The 25090-nt window shown below is 34.6% G+C and overlaps 1 protein-coding gene across 4 annotated transcripts in view; it reads right to left on the reverse strand.

The window, feature by feature from the left end:
- Positions 1 to 2761: 2761 nt before the first annotated feature.
- LOC116159167 (protein doublesex-like) overlaps positions 2762 to 25090 on the reverse strand; it is a 75333-nt gene continuing 53004 nt past the window's right edge. Inside the window, exons 2-5 of one of the 4 annotated variants that reach the window (XR_004142900.1) lie at positions 20585 to 20725; positions 20431 to 20508; positions 19981 to 20267; positions 4526 to 4658 (exon numbers count right to left, since the gene is read on the reverse strand). Coding sequence is in view for 2 of the 4 variants with exons in the window: in XM_031472103.1 (XP_031327963.1) it covers positions 2777 to 2835; positions 4515 to 4658; positions 20585 to 20725 (344 nt within the window). In the remaining 2 variants the exon portion in view is untranslated. Of the gene's footprint in view, positions 2836 to 4514; positions 4659 to 19980; positions 20268 to 20306; positions 20509 to 20584; positions 20726 to 25090 lie in introns of those variants that run through there. The other 3 variants (XM_031472103.1, XR_004142901.1, XM_031472105.1) reach the window with 3 other exon arrangements.

A 25090-nucleotide genomic window follows, 5' to 3' on the forward strand; every position in this document is an offset into this window, starting at 1 on the left:
ATTATTGCATTACTCTAAGTGCACACAAAATCTGCAAAATTACACAATCTCCATTGTTGACGTTGGTTGTTCCCTATTAACCAAATTATACGTTAAAAATATTTGCACTAAGGGCTAATTTACCCCAGCAAGCTTTGGCAATAAAGGCACGCATATGTACATACTAAAAATATTATAACCTTTGCATTTATGGGGATCATAAATTATACTTTAACGATTCTGTGCAGTTGTTTTAAAACATTACACGGCATTGGATGGGAGTGCGACATTTGATAAAAATTCATTCACACTGTTACTTTATATCGATTTTAGTTTTGTAATATCGGTACTTACCGCATTGATTTATTTTGCGTCGGACGGGAAAGTCAATCCGGGTAAGGCAGAGTTCGGTTGATTTATTACTAGAAAACTTACAGTTAAGTGCAAATGAATATTGCACACATCAAAAATGACAATCAAGAATGTGAAACTGTGTGTTTATATTTTATTATTATTATCATTATTATCAAAAGCATAGTGCGCGTGCGAGTTTTAGTGCGATAAAACTATCCAATTTGGTCCATGATGTTCCAGTTGTGGAAGAAAATTTAACGTTTAAACCAACACCAATACCAAATAGGATCATATTATTCTGGCTATGTTTCTCAGTTGGGCTACATAGCCGGAAGGTCGCGTGTTCGAACCTGGGCCGAGGTAATAATTTTTCATCTGTGGCAGAGATGGGATTTTCCTTAGTTCAGTTTGGAGCATTCTGCCGGCTACTCCGAATTAGGTTTTCCTAATTTGTAAGGTGAATACCGAAGTAGTATAGAACAACTTAAGACCTTCTGCAGGGGCACCTCTAAAAAGCATTGTAATTTGGCACAAGCCTGTTGACTGTTGAGGATCCAGAACATAAGAGGGACAATAAAAAAATAAATAAATAAATTACTATTAAGTCTAACTTGGATCGGAAGCTATTGCTATTCTATATGGAAACGAATGTGTTTCAACTGTCCATTAAAAATCACAGACCATTTTCCTATAACCTAAGAGTGTAATTATTAATGTAAATTGTAAATTGTATTTACGTTATTGGTGCAAGTTGTTCTTAAGTTAAGGGTCATCATGATTATAATATATAAATAAATTCCCTCTTGTAAAAAAAAACACTACCTTATAATACATCGTTCAATTAATAAGTCCCGGATAGTCCCGAGTTAGTATCCACAAATGGCGTTAGTAATATCAAATCGACTGGTTTTTGAAAACAACTAACCTGCAAATTACATGTTGCTGATTTTCGCGTCAATCGGACCATAAACGGCTAAACAACTACTCTGGTGAAAGCAACGCAACTTGTGCATTTAATAAATGTTTAATCAAACATTGCTATTTAATGGACCAAAATACAGGACCAGCTCAGAAATGGATTGAAAAATGTTATCTAGACACATTACAGGTGGTATCCACATTTTAAAGGCGGTCGCACGGATACAAATGATGCGGAACGCTCTGGTAGGCGTAATGGAGCAGTCACTTCGGAAAATATGAAAGTTTTTTTAATCGTGATAGATGACCGAAAAGTGAAAGATCGTGAGATTGCTGATATGGTCTTCTTCCCTCTCTTTTTCATGCTCATTTTCCACTTTGCAATGAACCTCGAGAAGGAAAAGGGAATTGGCCACGACCAGTCAAGGGAATCGGGTCTTGCAATGAAACAACCACCGAAGTTTGCCAAAGCTCATATAATTTCGGGCACCAGGCGTGAACAAGTCACGCCAAAAAGTAAATAAAAAATATAAACTAAAAATAAAATAAGAATACTAGCTTTGTGAATCCTTAAGCACTGGCGGGTATAAAAAAAACTTCTCCTGTCTTAGCAAAGAACGATACATATACACAAATAAAATTTAATTGCATAAAACTGTCTGCGCAAGGATAAACTTAACTAAATGCAAAATTCTCAGCAGATCTGATTACTTATAAAGTATAACTTAATCTAATCTCATTTACAGCCGGAAAGATAAACAAATTAACTAACTTAATTACTTAATTGAAAATGGTTTCTTGATAGCTAAAAAATATCTCAAATTAATTCTGATCTAATTTTAAAGTGTTTAAAATATTGAAATGCCACATTTAATGGTCTATTAAACGAGTATACATTTTTGTGTAGTCTAAGAAAGACGTAAATGAGTCTAAAACACACAGCTACGAAAATTTCAAAAATTTCCCATCAGGGTATGCCCCAAAACCCATACCCCCCCCCCCCCCGGTCTAACGCGGAGGGGGGCCACAGAGATAAATAACATTCACAAGCAGGCCACCAGTAAAAAAAGGTTGAAAAACACTGATCTAATTAATATAAACATATGTACCTCATTAATAAATGGGTTTCGGATTGTGACATAGATCAAAGAAAGATATGTAATTAAATTAAAACATATTGCATAACCTAGAAATAAACGTGTTAAGCAAATAAGGAATCTTATGAAAATAACTTTACCTTGAAAAGATATCAGCAATCCCAAATTCACGTAAATACGTTTAGATCATTTTTACTGGATGGCTGTAGATTTTACACCTCACAGTTCAACATCGGAAATTTGATAGAATTTCACATAAACTGAAGGATATTAATTGGGTAAATATGTTAAACAGACGTTATATGCACTATTCAGTTCTTATATCACAAAATTACATTCAGAACAGATGTACATAACTTAAATTTGAGGTTTAGGGGCCACATTACCATACCACGGTTAACCACTGAACTCGGTCGATGTCGTTTTACTTACAATGTAGCGAAATGGTGGAATGATTTGCCACAGAACCTCAAAGTGCCTTCATTACCTGCGTTTCGACATAAACTTCGTACGTTATTATTGTCTGGACAAAACCGATTTAAAATAGTTCAATCCTTATGATTATTTCTTAAGCGTACAGGAGTGGACATGCAAGACCAATAATTAAAATAACAACAAACTCTTTCGAAAAGTCGGTACCTCTGATTTTAACGACAAAAGCAAAAATGATATCCCCCATTCACATTCATACCAACTTTCATTCACTCAAACTATGTATTAAAAATTAATTAAACTAGGTAAATTTACGCAATATGCAAAAGGATCATATTGTATCGTTAACGTGCTAATTTATCGTGAGGTATTATGTTGGTCGAAATTCGCAAATTAATTTTTATCTTGGAATGTGAGATAAGATGTAGCTTAAATCGGGGCAAGTGCGGTGCGCAAAGAGAAATGAAGTTCATCGCGTTCTTTATTTTAGGAGCAATCGATAAGTGTAGATGTTTAAAAGGTGCGCGTGTACGTAAAATTAGTAGAGTGCCATATTAAATCGGCGATAAACAAAGTGATAATAAAGTTGCGAGAATTTCAGGTGCATCACTGGTTTTGTCTCAGCGAATGACGTAAAAATCCAATATGGCATCCATAAGAAATAAGAAAGTTGATTAGAAGAAGTCAGCGTTGCCATCGAAACCTGTCTGCCTCCGTCATCAGCTACTAGCTACTACCCTAACGAATGACGCAACTTAGTATCAACATGGGCGTCATCCCAAGGAATTATCGGTGCTTTCGACTAAATCGCGCAAAACTTCTTCGTGCGTACTTAGTATGAACGTTTTGTTTAATAATTTAGAATTACTCGTTGCATTATTTACTAAGATAGGTTCAATTATCTGGCGAGCAGGGATATGATTTTTTTTTTAAATCAATTAAATTCTTTCCTTTTCGTAAATCGTAACCTCTGTTTTTATTTCAGCCAGCTTGGGAAGTAAACGTAAAGGGTAGATCCAAGGGAAAATGAAGAAAAAGACGAAGTTTGATAGTAGAATTTTAAACATAGAACCACGCCACGAACCCGAGATAAAAGAGGGAGAATTAAAAATAGTCGCCCGAAAGTGAGGCTTTAAAAGTAGATCAGCTATCATGTGGTTTTCCACTGCATGGAAGCAGCGTTGTTGAATAAGAGACCAAAGTTGGCATTACTAAGTCCGTCGAGTTGAAGGTTTTTCAGCACTCAGATTTAGTAGAAAGCTGCGGGTGAGTGGACGAAATGAATTGATATTATTATTGAGATATTTAAAAGAAATTTAACAACAAACAAATTTTCACTATTTAATAGTTGTTTACATAAAGGTAAGAAAAATGACATTACTGGTGAGAAAATATTGAGGTACGAGGCCCCAGGGACCGAGTACTTTAAATTCCGCGTCAAGTAGGGCCATTTTACCGACGACTTTCGTATTAAATTTTTCCAGAAATCGTCTTTTTTAATATAAAATTTCAATTTTCATATAGAACTTTTAATATCAATATGTCAGTGAAGACAAGAGTCATTAGACATTACCAATGAGACATTCAAAGCGGAATCTGGTAAAGTGACAGGCAGTAGATGCCATACAAACTAAAATTTCCTGGCATATAAATGAAGGTCTCATGACGATTTCGGGAAAAAATGTTTACTCACTGATGCATCAACAAAGCTTTACAATTACATCTTCATCTTACCTTCATCAATCTGCTTCCATGCTTCATCCTGGTCATCTCTTGCGTATTTGAGAATTACATCCACCAATGAGATCATTTTCCAGGAGAAATGAAATTTATCCTTTAACTTAATGCAGAATTCCAATAGTACTTCTGACGCTCTACCTGTGAGAATAAATAAGTGTTAATTTGCCATTTGTTCCAACGCAATTTTTTTGGTGAACAAATATCTAAAAACTTAGTTTAACAAAATCAAATGTGCACTAAGTACTTATTATTAGATCATCGATTATTTGTGTTATTGACCGAAGTTTGCTTAAAAAAATCTCGAAAAATGTTTTAGCCCAAGACTTTTAGGAAGAAAAGTGGGTCGATAACCCACTAATTCATAATGAACAAAAAATTTGAGAATCAACTCTTTATGACAAGTTAAACAAACCCTGAAAAGTCTCATAACTTCTCATGTAAGCTTCCATCCAAAACGAAGAATCAAAGATGACCAGTCAGTAGGGCCGTCGCGAGGTATGAAGGCGCACAAGGCCAGGCTTAACCCCCCCCCTACTCCGGTAAAACTCGAAAACTCGTAATTTCCAGTCCCAGTTCCAGGGGATGATGCTGCACCTGTTTAGAACCACTCCATTATCCACCTCCACCACCTATGGACCCAGCTGAATCATAGAGAGAATTTGTGCGCATATGCTATAAAATAAAGTATGTCTTTTTTTACCATGGCGGCAGCCTCCAGATCGCGACGCCCATGGAGGCGACCTCCTCGGTCGCCCCACCCACACGACGGCCCTAACTAAAACCCTCTCTTCAACATTTAACCTGGCCATTCTTCCACAAAAATAGTGCATGGCTTCTCACAATTCCCTTCGAGTACAACGGGGGCTGGCGAACCACCTTCATCGAACAGATTGGGTATGGTTCGTGAATGAACGGAAAGCGTAAAGTAGAACGCATGGAGTTCTAATTGCCATCTTCAGAATATATATTGATCTCTGGCGATTGAATACATCATTTGGGAATTACGAAGTGATTGGTATGGGCCGGATTCGCCTGTGCTCTCAGTGGAGGTGTTACATATCCGTTTGACGTAAGTACCCCCATGTTGCATTTCGCGTATTTATCGTGTACCTTCTTTAGGTTTCGGCTGCAATTTGTTGAAATATAATTTCCATCAACAATCATTGCTGCATCTACGATTAGCCCTCTTATCTAAGAGGTAAGTAAATTTTATGTCATCATAGAAGGGGGGGTTACCTTTAATTTCTTTTAGGATTCAAGTTCCATAACGTTTTACGTTACATGTCTTGTTGGACATACCAGTTTTGTAACCTTGAGTTAAACTCACCGTTACGGGCGGATACCGACGCCCTTAGCTTATCTTAATATCTGCTGATAGCAATCGGGCATTTTTCTGTGAAACAAGTATCAGAAATATCTCACAAAAAAAAGCAAACAAGGTAAATAATGCTTAGCAGCCATCTTTGATTCGTCATTTTGCATGGAAGCTGATATGCGAAGTTATGAGGCTTTTCAGGTTTTGTTTTACTTGTCATAAAGAGCTGATCCCGAAATTTTCAGCTTTGTGGCATACCAAACCCGATTTACTGGGCTATTTCTATTGTTCTGTAGGACACGCAAAAAAACATGGTTGTTCTTTTTTTCGTAAAAAAATTATTTCGGTATTAAACAATTGTTTATGAAATATCAAAGACGAACCATTCAGGTAGTAATCTGTGTAAGAAAATCAGCGCGATAAGATCAGACGATTTGGTTACTTACAACATCTTTTTTTGGTTTTTTTGAATAGTGGAAAGCCAGCAAAAAACGAGTTTTGGAGTCGAACCGAGAACACTAAGAAGGGACAGCATATTTTAATTCAGCCAATATTTACTTGTTCAATAATCCTCGTAACAGTCGTAATTTTTGTGGCGCTGCGATTAGTCGTTATCGATGGTCAACATTAATTTTCCTCTTTCGATTGCAAGCTGTGACCGAGTGCAGATTTAATTTTGAAAACGCATGGGATTTTAATGGCCGCCACCCATATGTAATTTTAACGGATTCTCCCTAATAGTATGAAGGATATCGTTGCGTTTTTTTGGCTTCTTCTGTGTAAGTACGCCATTTGCATTTACATGTACTTGAAGTGTATTTTTCTTTAGGTTGGCTAATATTTGCTATATCCATCGATGATTGTTGATTAGCCCTCTTATTTAAAGAGGTATGTTCATTCTCAATTTTAAGGTTATTAACGAAGAGGGACTTTTCGGATTTTAATTACCAGTTTTAATTTATGGTACCACTTTAAGGACCAGTTCCAATTCAATCTTCAAAGTATAATTTCGGATACGTTTTACATATGCGTGTGAGCAACTTGCGAGTAAATTTACCATCGATGCGCGCGTGCCAATACCTTTTGACAGAATTTCCATTGCTAAGGAGCCGCCATTTGCTGAAATTGGGTCACGGGGTCATGCATCAGATCTGATATAACGGATTCGATCGTTAACCAAGAAACAACTTCAGTAACCTTTTATCGTAGTAATCAATAACTATTTTTGCGCCTTCCGGGATATCCCATATAGTTATATAACCTTTCAAGTAATTTTGTTAACGTCAATATCAATCTATTTTTTATCTTGAGATCTCTGTTAGGTGATGATCGAATTAGCGTATGCTATTGACAACCCTCCACTTCCTTCGGAAGCGGTTCGATTAAATATTGTACTTGTGATAGAAGCTTACTACAAGTAAGGCGAGGCCCTTCAATTCATTGCATTCCGAGATATGGGGCTTGAAAGTTTTCATTTGTTTACAGGTTTAGGGATCCAACAACTGAGCTCACTTCTCTGGATCACATCTAAGTTACATTTAAGGTAAGCGTTACCTTTTTAATATCAATTTCTTTGTGGAAACTTGTTTTAAGATCAAGTAATCAATTTAATCGATCATCATTGATTGGTATATTTCAATTTTCAAGTCAAGTTATTAAGATTTTTGTGTGTGACGTAACCTAAAATTTTGACATTTGAATAGTTGCATGTTACGCTATCCCATTGGGGAGACAATTTTGATTTTGCCATTTAATGACAATAAACCAGCATTTATTTTGCTACTTAAATTGATTTGTACTCTTTGTAATACCCCCGTATCTTGTCAATTTCATGTGGAGAGTTAAGTTAGAAATTGAGTGGAGCTCAACTCTTGATAAGTTCAACAAAGATAAGAAGATCATTTTACCTAGGACTCAAGTGCTTATTTTGCGGTTTACCCTCAGCTAGTTGGCCGTTTATGGGGTCGAGTTTGAGGAAAGCAGCGTCAACTTTACCTACCCGTTATAATCTTTTTTTTTTTAAGAAAATTGTATTATGGAAGGAGGAAATTTATTGTCAGTAATGACAGTTCATTACTTCAATACCTCTTCTTTTATCCCTTTCAGTAAATGTATCTTTGCACTACTTTCAGTTTCATCGATATCTTCGGCCACGTTTCAAGAAAGAATCCCGTTAGAAAGGAATATCTTCTGCAGCAATAAAACAAACCAAAGTTATTTGACTTGAGTGTTGACATTTGGACCAGTAATTAAAGAAGAAGAATTAATAAAAACATCGGGAAAATGTACAGCAGAACAGAGAGAGAGTAGCTTTCAAAAGCGTATCTGGTGCTGCTCTATAGCATTTAAAGTCTGCTCAGAAAATTGTACAAAGTACAAACGACTCAACAATTAAGTAATAAACTGGTACTGAATGTTCAAAACTCGAACATCATCCGACCATTGGAATGTCTATAATGGTTATAACTAAAAAACGAACAATACAGTTTCAAAAAACCGCACGCCATAAAGAACAAACACAACAATAATGGGAAATGGTTAACCCATTATCTAAGGTAAATCGACCATATATAAAGAATAAAGCAGAAATGATACCACAAATTGTTAATAAAGCAATAGCAACTCAGATCATAATTAGAAATAAATTTATGGGCAAGTTCTCATTCGCTTCATTAACATCTTACCTTTTGCAACGCTGATGGAAATTACCATTAATTAATTAGCTTTCCAGTTTTATAATCTATTGCAATTTGTCTTTCGTACTGCGATTGGTGGTATCACACACACACAATCGATTGAATAACGATCTTGCGATTTTAATTTTCTAGTAATTGTGTACTCGTCTTAAAAGAACTGTGAAATTGAATTATTTCGCTTGTATGTAATCGTTTTCAGTTGACGTACACCTGTGTACTTTGATAGTTACACCCATTAGATGCCATTACGGTTGGATAGTCGATTTTGTGCAATTTTATGGTAAAGTTTAATTAATTTTGTACATTTTGCCTATACACGTTTATTACTTAAAGTGCATTGTATTACGAGTATATCTGTAGCGATACGAATTGTAATTACTGTTGGAAGTGTGAAGTAACAAGTAAATTCCTATTTATCTTTATCACGAGCAATTATGGAGATAAGGGAAAACGTACGCCACTACTAGGTCACAAATATTTTTTTTAAATATTTTCTCCCATTCCTAAATTTATTCTTCTCGACCTGTTTACAAAGGGTACTAATAACACTTTTATTATGGCTACACTATGAAAAATAAACGTATTATCTGTAATGGAAGTATTGTATATAAATAAAACACTATTAGGTTACAATGTACAAAACAACCCAAATAAACAACAACTTTTTATTATAGCAACATGATAAACTCTACAGTATAGTTCAAAATCTGCTATAAAGTGGAAACTTATTCTTTAAGAATAGGTTAGTTAGTATCAGAAGTACTGCGGAATTGAATCAGGAGACGTAACCAAATCTTTCGGGGAATCTGAACGATTTCAGGAAGCATCAAAAACGGTAAATATCCAAAAATCAAATCTATGCTTTCTCGTCGATTCAACATACCTTTGCAAATAAAAATGTTGCCCAGCCATGGTTATTAATTACCGATTTGGCTCCTACTCAAAATCGCATACTGAACTTGTGGGCAACATTTTAACTGATTTCCTCCCACACGCTTTAATGCATGATTGCGAACCGTAATTTACCAAGATGGCGAAAGTGTTGTAAGAATTCACATTTACAAGAATAAGTAGATCTTTTAGGCGTTAAGAGAAAAGAAAAACAAAATACGTTTAAATGGGTTTACATAAATTAAAAGGCACAGATAGGACAATCTTCTATTCCATAAAATGCTTACAAATTTGCTCTTGACATTCCACTAGCAACATAATTTATTGGAAAATCGGTTCTCTAAATTTCGACGCCCTGTTAATTTTCTGAGATGTAACGCCTAATTTGCTCTAACCCTGGAAATCTCAAAAAATAAAATTTCAACTTTGCCCATCTGTATAAAATTCGAAAAAATAAATCCAAACTTGGAGCTACCGTTACATGTCTTGAAACTGTGAGCATTAGTGTCAATTGGTCATGATGCGTCCTCGTGCGAGAGTACAATTGTCCTGCAATATTTATTTATTTTTGCATTTATATTTGAGTGGGCGGGGTTTCAGCTAAGGCTATACTCTACCAACCCAACCAATTATACATTTACAAATATCCATGCCCGCACCCGGATTCGAACCAGGGGCTCTTACTACCGCAATCTAGCTTCACCTGAACTACGCCACACGGGCCGGTAATATATCACTGCAGTGTTACTAATTCTGGGATTCTGAAGAATCACTGCGCTTGCGGTAGTAAAATCGGTTTTGCCGTGGTTGTTACTGTTATATTTTTTCCTCTTTGGTCTTCGTTCTTCTTTGGTAGATATAAATTGTATGAATACAACTGCAAGATTAATTTGTCAATGGGCCCTCCCAAATTAGTCCAGACATGCTTCATTAATAGAGTTGAGTTATGAATCTAATTACTAGAAAGTTTGTGCTTGATCGGTATCGGTTTCTCTACAAGATCTGAGATCTGGGTTTTCCGCCTGGTAGTGACAGGTTTTTATTGACCACTCTGTGCATCATGAACGTCCGGTACATACAGGCGCTTCGTCACATGAAAAACCCGTCAAAAATATTGGTGTTTGTTCCAGAAGTTAGGAAACAGAATAAAGAACAAAGATTTGATTCCAACAGCCGTTTTCCGCTGATAAGGAGACAGTGGCTGTTTGCAATTAATTCGTTTTCTAGTTGTGCTCGTAGAGAGATTTTGGTTGCAGCTTCTGAAAGCTGGCGTAACCGGGAAGAAGAGAGACCATTAATTTGTTTTTGTGTTCAGCGCCATTAATTAATTGTTAACCATTTTAGTTTCCAATAGTAAGTGAAAACCAGGACAGAAACGAATATTCGCCGTGAAAACAGTTCGCCGGCAAGTTGAGAGAAGAGCGATATCGCGGGTTGAAACTGAATTTCGATTAGGCATAGGCGTTAATTGGACTAACGCATATTTAAATTTGAAGGTGCCTAATTGGGTAAGCATAATTAATGACTGTCGTTTTAATAAGTTGGAGAAAATCCCTCGGATAACGTTCAAAATAGTCTCTAAAGATGTGCGCATGATTGGAGAGAAGAATGGTATCCACCTCAATTTTCCGTTAATTACATGGAGTGGATTTGATTAAAAACAGAATTAGTTTGGACTTTCGTATTGATATTGCGAAAAATTGGATTTTCCATATACCACTTCTCAAAATGCCGGCTTTCTTTCTAAGGTAAACCCTTGATTTGGTTAGGATCTTCTTGCATCTTTACTTTCGCAAGTACGTTTTATAAGTACCGTCATTTTGATCAGTTCCGTTCTTTTACTTTTATAATTAGTTTCTCTGTTTTTGCATCATTTGTATTGTAACGAGTTACCGCTTTAGTTGCGAGCTTTGCTTTAACGTCCTGTCTAATTTTGTTTTGGCCGCGGTTTTTTTCTGCAACTAATTTTCTTGCACCGTGCTTTGTTTTTGTTTCGCTCCATTAATTTTCGTAGGTAAGCATTCTGGTAATTTTAAAGGGGGTAATGATTATTTCACTTTTCCGTATTTAACCTTCCGTAAAAACCGCTAATCCAGTCGTGTGCTTTTAGTTTTGCTTTCAAATTAATTAACACGTGATCATCGCCATTTGGCCGTGTGTGATGCTTAATTTTTCTTTTAGATTTTATTCGCCAGAGGCCGCAGTTAATTGCTGGACTGCCGAACTGCTGAACCACCGCACCGTACCTAACCAGAGGTTCCGCTTCCGCAACCCTTTGGTGGCGCTCGAGTTAGTCCGCCGCCCCGCCGTTTGCTCCAAACTCTTTAGTTTGTTAATAATTAATTGTCAATGTATACTTGTTTTTCATATTTTTTGCCGTAATTAAATTCCATTTTTTTAATATTCCGTCAATTTTTGGTATTTTAAAGCAACCGTTTGTGGCGAACTTCCCGACAAAGTTCGTTTCAACTAAAATGAAAAGAACAAAAATTGTTGCTTCTGTACGCAGTCCCCACTTCTCATGACGCTGAACCCCATCCCTACGACCTGTCCAGAATTAAGGCAAAACATGCAATACCATAAACTGCAGTTGTAGGAGGAAAAATGTGCCATGCATAAAGTTGTGTAGGTAATCGATGTGAAAGTGAACACTAAATTGTGTATGGCATAATTAGTGAACAAGTACAATTGTTTTGATAATGGGAAGTCACCCTTTAATGTTGAGGGAATAGCGGGCTGGAAATGACACAACATAAATGAAAATCGAGGTACCTATCCCAGCAGTTTGCTAAAATATTATCATTAACGATTATACAGTGATATTCATTTAGAAGTAGACATAAGTCGCTTTTATTAAAATCGAGAATGCGCATGTTGCAATGATGCATAAAATTAGGCGTCTTATAGAAGAGTTTTTGTGGTTTAAAAGTAGACATAGAGGAAATCCCCATGTCTATTTCTAAATTAATATCACTGTATAAAATATCTTTAAAAACGTTTGACGTCAAATTCGATTAAGAAATATCAACCAAGAAAACCTTCAAGGGAATTTTACAATACGTAAAAGAAGCTTTTTACCCGAATAAAATTTCAAGATTTACACAAAGATTTGCATATATCAATTTTCTTCTTATATAATTACGGTAAAATTATGAGCGATATTTAATTAGAGATACACATTGTAAATTTGAAAACAGACCGCCCAGTTCCAGAAAATTGGCTGCTAGGTTCACGTCTGTATGAAATGATCAAACAGCTATTTTCGATAGCTGCGACACATGATCTGGCGAAAGTCCCAAGATGCCACGTGGAGTAAGAAAAGCATCACTAGGCCACGCAGCCATAGGTTCTAACAGATTTCAAAGAAAGCTTTGGAAACGGACACTTTCGAGTCGAAGCAAAATTAGCTACCAACCGCCGGCCGTGCTGATTACACGCAAACAAATTTTTATCTTTTATCATTATATAATTTAATTACAAAGTAAATGGAAAACCAATAAGCAATACTATAAAATTTAGCTCTTGTGAAGCAGATGTCTGAATCCAATGTACCATTCTTCAAACCAGTGACACTTATAAATATAGAGTATAAATTATTTATGCATCAAGAAATTATTGGCACCAAAGTTGATAAACTAATCCTTATTTTGGAACGTATTTAATAATCCGACTAAACGCATACTAAACTCTTTACTACCCAATAAATAATAACATTGTTTGGCTTTTTATTCAGGTTTATACACTCACATAAATTTCCTGCACTTTTTTTCCGTGCGAGACGAGTAATTTTATGCACACAGAAATAGTCTATTATAATTTATAATTCAATTTTTATATAGTATATACTGTAGAATTTATGTAAATATACTCGTCATGGAAAAATTGTATAAAGACTATGCATATCTATATTGATTTTATTGATTACACTACACTTATCAAGAGAGCTTTCGTGTTTATTTATACGCTACAAGTTTTTGAAGAGGTCATCAATCATTTCGCTAATAAATATAGATTAATTGACTGGTAAAGTGTATATTTTCCACTCGCTTATTTGCATTGAGGGTAAATAAGACATCAGACCCATAATTGATCAATATTATCAAGCAAAATACTTCTCGAGAATCGATACAAGATAATAAGCCTCTTGGCGCAGATCGAAGAATTAAGATATCAGTTAGTGTGAAAGAAGTACAGGAATATTGGAAAATTGTACACGAAAATTTTGATATGAACAAAGTGTCCGGGATTCCTAGGCTCCTCGCATCACAACAAGAAGTGACAAGCAAGATATTTGTCATACAAATTTGGATGCTTTAAACAAGGTATCGATATTTTTCCAAAAATTATTAATCGAGGACCAATGCGTGGGTGCATAAAGGATTCCCACTACTAAAAAAGAGAAAACCCACTGTTTGGCGAGAAAACGGATTTCTGAGACTGTGAGGAGATTTTGTTGATTGAGTACATGAAAAAGGGCACTACGCTTAACAACGATGTTGATAAAGAGACTACTACAAATCTTAAAGCTACGGTCATAGTCTTAGTGATTATGTTAGTTTGTAAGTTTACCATGTCAACCAATATTTTGGTAAAATTGTACATACAGTCAGTACCTAGAAATCCTTGAATTTTAAATGTATTTTTGTTTTAAACCAAACCTCAGGGAACTTGTTATTTAGGCGTATATTTCTACCTACTATCTGTTTAGTGTTTATAAACTTAACATTTTGCCTTTTTAGACAGATTTGTTTTTGGTGTCAAATGATCAACATCTCGTTCTATGTAACACGTATGCAATTTTGTTATTTATCACATTTTTTTTAAATAACGAGTCAATTAATCGAGTAATATCAGCGGATCATCGCATCTCAAGAACAAATCTAGTCGCCGTGATTTAACATATGGTCCTTTGAGCAGGATTTATCAACAGCATATCAAGCCAGCCACCGCCAATCAAATAAATATATTACTAATAAGAATATAGTTTAAATTGTATGTCTATTTGTTTTGCTATACATGGTTATTCTATCTTTTCTGCGTTTTTTATGTTACCTTAATTTTTTTTAGGATTTACTATTATTACTTATTAGTCTGGATAATTATTATTACTTTTAATAATGGTTTGCTATTTTTTCTCTCATTTAGCGTTTATTATTGTACGTATGTACATTCATTGTAATGTTTCTATTGGCGTGTTTTGCTGTTAAGACAATAAATTTCATTGCATGCCTTTGTTATAATATTGTGCGTTGCCATGAATTAAAAAAGGGCAGCTAACGCGCTTCCAAACCGTTTTAAATTCATTTAATACAAGTACTGGCACCGTAATAGAATTAGAAAAGAGGTTGTAAAAAATTGAAATTGGGTGGATTACTTTCAATGGAATTCAAACTAACATTCTGAGCGCGAAACGTTTGAAAACGAACATTTTAAGGTAGTTAAATGTTCTACAATTACCACAATTTAAGGGTTCTTACAGTGATATACAGTGCTATTTATTAAGAAGTAGACATAGGGATTTACATATATTGTTTTTCCCTATGTCTACTTTTTAATGACAAAATCTCTTCTGAAGGGTGCCTAACTTTATGCAACCACAATAACTTCTCAAAACAAATAAATATCTGGCTGTCATATTAATTAATTTGAATATTGTAGTTTTGGATTCCGTATTTTATTCTCGTTCGGGTATGATGTATTCAACTGATGAAAACGTTGATATTGTCAATTAGTACGGTACCGGTAATAGTTTAAGAAGCGCAAGAGTTTATTTTCTGTGAAGCCAAAGTAACAATATTTAAATTCATTAGCACCTATGACCGCCAGATCTAAGTTGTTTTTCCTACTCTTAAGCTCTCCTCTACAATTGTCTTAAGCGTTAATATAGCTTCGCGCGCGCCACTATTTTTCCTAAACCCGAACTGGCCATCCACCAACCCCCCATCGATCTTCTCCTCTATTCTCCTATAAAATATTTTAGCTAGTATTATTTATGCGTGCGCCAGTAAGCTAATTGTCCTGAAATGTTATTTTTCTGAGCCTGCTTTCTTCGGGATCATAATAATCAGCCTACTTTTTGTTACAGTCACTCGGCATCTGCCCTGTGTCGTATATCCTATTTTGTTAGTTTAAAGAGTCTATCCTGCACCTTTGTTCCTGAGTATTTTATTAATTCTGCTGATACTGCATCTGCTTCTGTTGCTTTTCCTACTTTAAGGTCCTTTATGGCTTTGTCGAAATCTGACCTAAGTATGCTAAACCCTAGTTCTTCCTGTATAATGTTTGATTGCTCTAATGCTGCTAGCGGTTCTGTCGCCTATATAATTGTTCAACGTACTCTTTCCATCTCTCTGCTCTGTCCCTAGGTTCTATGAGGTCTTCTCCGTCTGCGCCTTGCAGAACGTCGGACTTTGGCCTTGCCTTACTACTCTATAAATTTCCTATATCCTACGTCCGTCCTACCTATTGAACTAGGCCTCTATTGCTTCGCATTTCCCCTCTAGCCACTGTTCTTTTGCTAACCTATACAATCCCTATCTACCTTGTTTTTTAATTTTTTATATTTATCCCTAACATGGATGCGTTTTTATATATATTCTCCTTTCGTGCATTAGTTCTAAAATTTCCTCTGTGACCCATCAATTAGATCATTAATAAGCCCATTAATTAGACCCATTAATTAGCTATCAACGTTCAAAAGTTACATTATCTAAGATCTTGTTTGCAAGGGAAATTAGAATGTTGCTTAGGATCAAATTAAAAAGCGATACGACAATAAAAGCGTAATTATCAATAGTAGGGGGTGGGCGATTACAGGTTTGAATAATCGATTATTTTTAATTAATGGATTATTCAAATAATCGATTAATCAAGCACTTGATTAATCAAAAAATTGATTAATCAAATGATCGGTTAATTAAATAATCGATTAATCAAATATTCTATTGCCAAATAAGCGATTAAGATTAACCGTATGATTAATTGTCACATACAAGGAGTAATGAAATATCTGTTTGTTCTCTTTAATACGTTCATTACCTAATAATTCTCTTCATCAAATAGTCCAAATAGGCAAATCGATTAATCAATAATCACCTAACAGTAAATCATTAGGCAGCTTACTTTACGTTTAGGTGTGGGTTAGTTTTGATGAATAGGTATTAATGAAATTACTTGAAAGTTTGATTTATTTGTCGAAACTTAAGTTAGTTTGCGTAGTGTGTACCTTGAGTTCAATACACTTCTAGTGCTTTAAATAATTTTTTATTTATTCATTGTGACTAAACAGTAAATTGTCTACATCTGTCACTGTTTATAATGATGATGACTTTTTATTTGTTTTAGTTAATTTTTTTTAGTTTTTCTTATATGTAATACCCACAATTATGCACTTATTGCATTCGTCTTGGCATTCTTGTCTTACGACTACGATTTGGTAAAATAAAAAGCTCATTTTGTTTATACCATAGAAATATATTGTTCATTGAATAACATATACACTTATTATTAGGCAATTTATGTAACGTAAAATGAATTACATGCGATAAAAATTAATTGTTCTGCATGATCTGAAGTAAGGCCAGCCCTATTATCAGTTACAATAGAGCCTCCGCGCCCTTACTAAAAACAAAGAGTACTCTTTGCTAAAAACACATTCTGACGATAAGAGGTGAGCGATTACAGGTTTGAATAATCGATAAGATTTCAAATAATCTATTAATCAAGTACTTGATTAATCAAATTATCGATTACTCAAACAATCTATTAATCAAACAATCGATTAATCAAATAATCGATTAATTTAAAAGAATAGATTATCGATTATCATTTGATTATAATCGATTAATCGATTTTTTTGGCCAACGCTAATCAATAGTCAATTGTAATCAATCATTCAATTACAACGAATTTCTAAAGACAACAGTGTTTAAGAAACTTTCACGGTAGGTTTCTAACTGAAGTAAGATCCCTACAAAATGTAGGAGAACCAGTTGTAACGAGAGCATTTATTTGCTTTCAATTTTTGAAAATTTTCCCGCTGAATTATGCGGAAGAAAAATTTCTAAGTTTCAAGAACATTCCACCAAACAAATATTACTCATTTATTTATTTATTATCCCTCTCTTGTTCTGGGCCCTCAATAGACTTGCGTGCTATTACAAAGTGGCCCGCATATTACTTTTTAGAGGTGCCCCTACACTAGCAGGATGCATAAGACTTTAAAAAAACACAAAGGTAATTCATCCGCTCTCTAGCTTCTGATGATGATCCAAAAGTTGATGCTGGTGATTTTTTACAAGAGCTACTTAAAAGAATGTTAATTTATAAGTACCTATCTGCTTATTGTAGAAAAGGTAAGTGAGTAGATATTGAATGTACATATGTGGAAACTAAAATTTGTTTTGTCTTAAATTCCTTTTCTTTCGCATCTATTTATGGGTAGATTACATAAAAATGTCCCCTCGTACAATATTCGTCAATTCACTATGCAACTTTGTACACTATAAAAGCTTCAAGCTCTCCTTAAGAGAAAACAATTTTGCAAATTTAAATAGATTAAAGAAGTAGGTAATAGTGCTAATAGAATTAAAGCCAGGGCGTATTATCAAATTTAAAACAATTACTTCGTATTACCATTAAACGCAATTGTTATTTAGTTGTCTACGATTAAATTATATACTAATTTCTTGGTTTTAATCTGAATCGCCGACTAATGATTTTAGTACAAAACTGTCAATGGGACTTGGTTGCATTTTACCAGGGCCAGCTTTAGGCATAAGCGGGGTAACCCTCCGCTTACGGGGCACACAAGGGGCGCAAAATTACTGAAATTTAATGGCTGCCGAATCACGGATGTAAGATACCGACGGCGTTTTCTATTTTTAAGATCAAACGATCACGATATAACATAAATTGAAAAATATCCTAATATAGTAAGAAATTATGTAGCGAATATTCCAGAAATCCCGATAGATATCCACGCGCCATGAAAAATTAGTAATCGGCGATAAAGAACAAAGGCGGATGTGATGTAATCTTTCTGGGAAATGTGACGTGTTTTGTTCTAGAATGTTCAAGACCATTCGGGAGCACTCGAGTTGGCTACTTAAGTAAATCGAATTGCGTTTCAGGAAAATTCCAATTTCAACACCGAAGTAATGAATAGTTTCCACTGTTATACATTGCGTTAATGTGAGTTATAAACAATATTTGGGTGTTATAAATGTATTGTTAATTAATTGTAAATAAATAAAAATTTAAAAAAAAAACGTGAAAATCCTACTTTTTACTTGTTTAAACAATACGTTGCCGACCGATTTCAGGTGTGCATTTTCAATATCTGTGTCTTTAGACCTATAAGAAGGCATAGAAAGAAAAAGTTTCAATAGGAATTGGTGTGTCTTAAAAACCTCCGACGCCTGGATTATATGGGAAGAATTAAGATAAAAATTGAGTGGTGCTCAACCCCATTGGTAAGTTATGACAAAGTATAGAAGATTGAATACCCAAAACAAACTACCGCTACGGAAGATTTCAAACTTTTATTTTACTTTCTAACCCTGAGCTAGTTGGCTGTTTATGCGTCGGGTTTGAATTAAAGCAGCGCCAACCTAAACCTCACGTTATACCGGAACATACAATTAGTGAGTGAAAAGTATCCGAATAGTAGTAAACAATCAGCAGTTTAACTTCGGGTAAAAACATTTTAAGTAGCGAGAACTCCTAAATTTCGGTATGTCGTAGATAAACCTTTAAACAAATTCGGATTTATGACAAATTGGGAGTTACCTGCAATTTTATGTGTGTGAATGAACGGATTACAGTAAATTCCGGATCAAATTGATTGGTAGAACAGTCATTTATTAATAGTGGTAAAATATACGCGAAGGAACATTTTGTGCATTCACAAGACCTAGTTATTAATTGGGTAAAATTAATATCAACACAACGGAGCATTGGCTTATTATTCCTGTACATAATCACGATTACTTTCGTAAAATTGGAGCCAGTTTGCTTGGATTCTCGATTCATACGACGTGCAAGTTTGTAACCTTCGGTTAAATTCACCGAGACCTAACGAGTGGCGAGCCAATAAGAATCAAAATTTTCAGCACTAACCGATGCACCTAATCCTGGTGCCGGCAAACGCGAAATCAGGATTCAGGCATGGCATGGATCATCAATAGATTAAAATAAGAACAAAAATCGGTACAATAAAAACCGCGGAGCTTTGTGAGTTTAGTGTCACGAGTGGAAAGGTTATCTTTAAGCAGACGCTCAATTAATATTATTTTTTACCTTCCATAATGACCACTATTATTGTATTGCTACAGTAAAGTTGTCATATAAATAAAGAAAAAAGGAAGACATAGTAAGCTATTGAAAAGAAGACAAAGATTAATTATTATAGAACCTCCTTATCATAACAACAAAGATCGTTATTAAACAAATGTATGCAGTATTTCAATTAATATAGTCATAAATTACCGTTTAATTGCCTTTGCATTTATAGAATTGAAGACACTTGGGTGGTCAATTCATTATAGCTATAACTTACCTGATCTTAGCAAAAATACATGGTGCAATCTCTTCTTTTGATATAATTTGGTAATTTATAGCAGTGTAATTTGTGGATAAAGTCCTTTGATTCACATTCGATAATATTGTATAGTTTTAAACCGATAACTCTAATGTGCATAAATTAATTCTTGAGTAATTGTTAAAACAAATAAATAGTTGGATATTTGGAAAACTGTCTTTAAAACAACACATTGCATTTAAACTGAAGATTGACAGACTTGAAATTTGAATCGGTGAAGTATCTTCTTTCTTGGTTCTTGTTATCTGATGGCGAAAATAAATAACATGAATTAATTAATTAAAAAGAAAAATCTCTAAATTTAAAGCAAAAAATGAAATTTTAAGTTCAGTGATAAAAAAAAGAAAAAACCTTTGACAAAATGAGCAATGTTACTTTATAGTTAAATTTTTAATCATCCATACTGACGTGTAGAATTTCGCAGTTCAACACCGTCGTACATGTTCAGGTTGTGCATTCTCGAGTATTCGTTTACGACCCGTTTTCCTGTATATAGATTACACATTAAAATTTCCGAATTTATCGGAGTAATATCCAAATAAGTATGAAAAAATTTGCTCACCTTCGTCTATACGCCTCGAAGCCTCCTCCAAATCCGCTCTGGCGTCCTTTAGGATTGCGTACATTAATGGCATCATTTCCCATGGATATTTAAACCTTTCTAGGAGTTTTTGGCAGTCTTCTAAGAGATCCGTGCTTTGCCCTGTAATCAAAAGAAACGAATGTATATAGGAAAGTGTGTAATGTTAAAACTGCTGTATTTCTACGTTGCGAGGAATATTTGGTAGTTCATTAAAATTACTTAAAACGATCATACGTGTTTATGCTGAAATGCAAGAGCTCACTTCCTTCCAGTGCTTAAGAGTTTTCTCACATAAATCACAATCGCGTGCGTTTATTTCAAATCACATTGGAAACAGAAATATATAATGTTTCTTATACTGTTGACGATAGACTAATGTCGTCGGAGCTTTATATGGGAAATTTGGTTCTCTACAATTTATCTTCTACACATTTTTTTCAGTTTGACCTACGTTCTGATATAAATGCGCGCGATCGTGATTTTCGTAAAAATCACAGACTATACTAGCGGAAGTGTGAGAGGAGACTTTCTGTCTCTTCCTTGCAGTGTATTGATCACGATATTTCTCAGAATTTAAAGAGTGGTTTTGTGACTAGAACTAAAACAAGAACAGTCAACCAAAATTAAATTATCACGAGTAAAGGAGAAATATCGTCGAAGAACCAAGAATGTTCGGTATTTTGTACAGTTGTATAACAAAATTACTTACTTCCCTCTTCTTCTTCATAAAATCTTTTTTCCCATGCTGTGCAATGAACGATTTCATAGATATGACCTGTGACACCCTGTACATGACAGCACGATTATTGAGGAAATTTTAATTCCGATTACCAGTTGTTATTTTTCACTGATATTATTATGATATATTGATCCTGTAACTGGTGTAGCACATTTTTGAGATGCAGGACAATGAAGTTTCATAAAATTATAACTTAATTTATACGCCTCTTCTGTTTCTATCCCCAACTTAATTGACACATAAACACAATTATTTTACATGAAAATGTACTCCATTTATTATATTTATAAATATAAAGTAACCACTTCTCTATTAAGGAAAATAGAAATTGATAAATTAGTAGCTTATTCTTCACTCAAGTGTCGCTAGTTTAATTAGTAAATTATTGCATTTTATGGAATTTCAACGTCAACTATCACTTAAGCTTCAGCGGTTGGAGGGATACACGTTATAAAATAAAGTATGTCGTCGTTCCCTATCTTCCTCGCAATGGACATCAAATGCATGAATGCTATACATTTTTCAAGTAATTTGTTATGTTTGTTATTAAAGTCAAATAAATGCATTAGATGTGAAACTAATTTTGGTCCTTTGTGTCGGATAGCTTTACAACAAACGGTGGCGGAGTTCACTAAATTGACATTTTTTCAATATCCCGTTCGAAACTCCTATCCGCTAGTAAACTTGCCAAATATAAATTAGGCTTTAGTGAATTTGAATAGCAAAAGAAAGTTTATTGAATAATTTATTCAAAAGTCGAAAATGAATCGAAATGCAGAAAGGGTCGTGACTCCTAGAACTCAACGGACGAAAATCGAGCCGAAAAAAATTCCGAATCATCGTTCACAGAGGGTAAATATAGGTGAAAAATCTGGAGCAATATCTACAATATAGAAAACATAACAATCCGAGGAAATACTCTTGAATTTGAAGAATTTAAATCTAACTTCAATCTAATACAACATTTGATGCACTCAAAAGTAGCCAGCTCAAATAGATTTAAAAGCAACTCCCCTCCTTTCTCATTTGTGAAAAATAATATTCCCAATTCTCTTACATAAAGTACATGAAATACTTTGTTAAGTAGCGGAACCTCCAGTCCAGAAAGTACGTGAAGGTCCTGGATACGGTACCCTTAGAATGAAGTGTTGTATTTCGAGCTGATTATCGACATTTTAACACTCCAGCATTTACCACTGCACGAACGAAACAATTAAAGACAGATTCATACACACAGAACTGAAGTCGGCAAACACACTAAACGAAGGAACATTAACAACTGGTCAATCTTAAACAAATCAAAATAAGGATAACATTTAACGAAACAAGCAAATATCAAAGAAATTCAAGTGTTAACCTATCCCCAGTTACAAGTAGCTGAAGGCAATACAATTCTCAATAAAACGAAGAATTACAATTAAAATTAAGTACATTACCTTTTTTATGGCATAAACATTGCACAAAACTAGACAAAGTTCGAACAAAATAAACTCGTCTCTGACTGAACACAGAAAGCAAAGTGGCGCTAAATTTTGCAATGGAGCTGTATGAACTTCAAAATGCAATATCAGCAAAGCTAAATCAAGAGACATAAACAAACTATCATTGTTTAAAAATTGCTGATGCAAGAATTAACACATATATGTAGAATGACAGCATTGTATTTAAAGGTTAATGTATCTCCAGCGGTGTCTCTGTATATATGCGAACGGTATTTAAAATTTAGAAATCAGACATCTCAGCGTGGACGAAAATACCAACGTGGAACCTCAAAGAGAAAAGCAAAAAAAAAACGCTGAACAGCGAAATAAATTTGCTAAAATTGATCAACTCCTGAAGCCTTCACAAGCCATTTCTGCAGCTAGCCCTGACCATCGAGTTTTTTAAAAGGTCAGAGTCGAGATGGTTGTCATTAGAAATCTAAGCGGTTAAATTACTATGCGTAAGGGCCTCCAAATATTTTTGAAAACGGTCCTCTTACATGAAGTTACGCCACTGAGACGTGAGTGTACCTACCAACAAAGACCGATAATGCCGAGGATAATGCGTTTACTAATTTCACCACTAGTAGGTAAAGTGAAAAAGTCTCATTCAAGCCATACAACTGCCCCTAACGTGTAATCCGCAAACAACTTCGAAGGATCTAAATCTAACAATGCATATGTACCTACTGTAGTTTTAATTATTGCTTCTTTCTTGATGTATACAGTTAACACGTAGGTACATAATTACGGAAGTTAACAGGGCAAAGCGAAATCTTGCTCAACTACCGCACATTTTTTATATTACTTATACTTAAATATGTAAACGTTGCCGATTGCGTTTATATAAGTACAATATGTGAATGAAAATGTTCATTATTTTCGAAAGTAGTTGTAACCGTTTAGAAAATTAAACTAATTACATCACTTCTTAGTGTACTTTTAAAAGTGTAACACAGACCTCAGTACAATTATACTCCGCACTGTGTGAAAAGCCGACCCTTTTTAATTTAATTAGAGCATTAACAGCAATTATAATTGTGTTACTTGTATAAGTTAAAACTATTCCTTTAAATTTGATTTTCGCGATTCTAACGCGTGAGTTAACGCCAAAATGGCGTTACACGCGAATACAGAAGCTTGGGCGCGTGTTAATGAACGGAGGTAATTGATTTGTTTGTATACGTGTACTCTCATGATCGCAAATCGGAATTGTGGCATCTTTCTGCCGCTGACAAGCTGAATAATTCAATTTCGTGAGATTTTTGCACGCTCGCTGCATTCTTTATTGACATAAATATCTGAAAAGTCTGTTTTAATGAATAATGCTTTTTGTCTTTCGACTTTAAAATGCTGCGTAGTTGCGTCGAGCTTAAATAGCACGTTGACGTTTAGCAAACAGAGCTAGATGAAAGGTACCATACATTTTTTGCAAAAAAAAAACCCTACTGAAATGTGCGATTTTGTGTGAAAATTTGTGCCCGAATAAATAGTTTTGTAGTACAAAGTACTTTGATCGTTATCCTTTACAAGAGCCTCTAAAAGTTCAAAGGGTTCGAACTTCCCACGGAAATCTTTTCTTCGCGGAACGCTGTTGCCTTATAGCATTTTTGTTGCGTGCGAAATCGAGCCTTTTAAATACAAGTGCTTTAAAGGTTGCTAAGTTATGAAATTGTCATCTGAGACTGAAATAAAAAATCTTTTTCCTTCTTCCTTAGTTGAAGGCTTGAAGCTTTCGCATCAGCGTGTAATTAATTTAGGGTATGCTGTCAAATCTGTTCCATACCAACTTTTCTCCTGCTTTTGCAACAAGCCATTGAATGGACGATGCATTATCTTTTTCAACCGAAGTAATTTTATTTATAAAGACGGTGCTTTCTATAATCAAATGTCATGTGACATCATGATCAGCATGGGTCATGGAATTATGAATAAACAGCCCACTTAATTGTATTCGAGTATAATATCAATATGATTTTATTTTATATCCCTTATTTTTACATTATATTGTATAAGAAACACGTGTATAATTGGTCCTTAAAGCACTTACAACTCATTCTGCGTGCTTTAAAGGCTTCATTAAGCACTTGTCTCTTAATATACTGGTTTGATATGTGCTTTCAATTCACTTTTATAGGCGGCCTGCGTTATTTAGTGTACGATTTTTTGTGAGTTTGTTGGTATGCACATCCTTTCAAAATGTCAAAAAAATCCATTAATAAGAAATTTGAATCTGCACATCGCAGTCCATTTTTTTAAGACATA

The sequence above is a fragment of the Photinus pyralis genome, unplaced genomic scaffold (genome assembly GCF_008802855.1).
Source record: "Photinus pyralis isolate 1611_PpyrPB1 unplaced genomic scaffold, Ppyr1.3 Ppyr1.4_LG1, whole genome shotgun sequence".
NCBI classification, from domain to species: Eukaryota; Metazoa; Arthropoda; class Insecta; order Coleoptera; family Lampyridae; genus Photinus; species Photinus pyralis.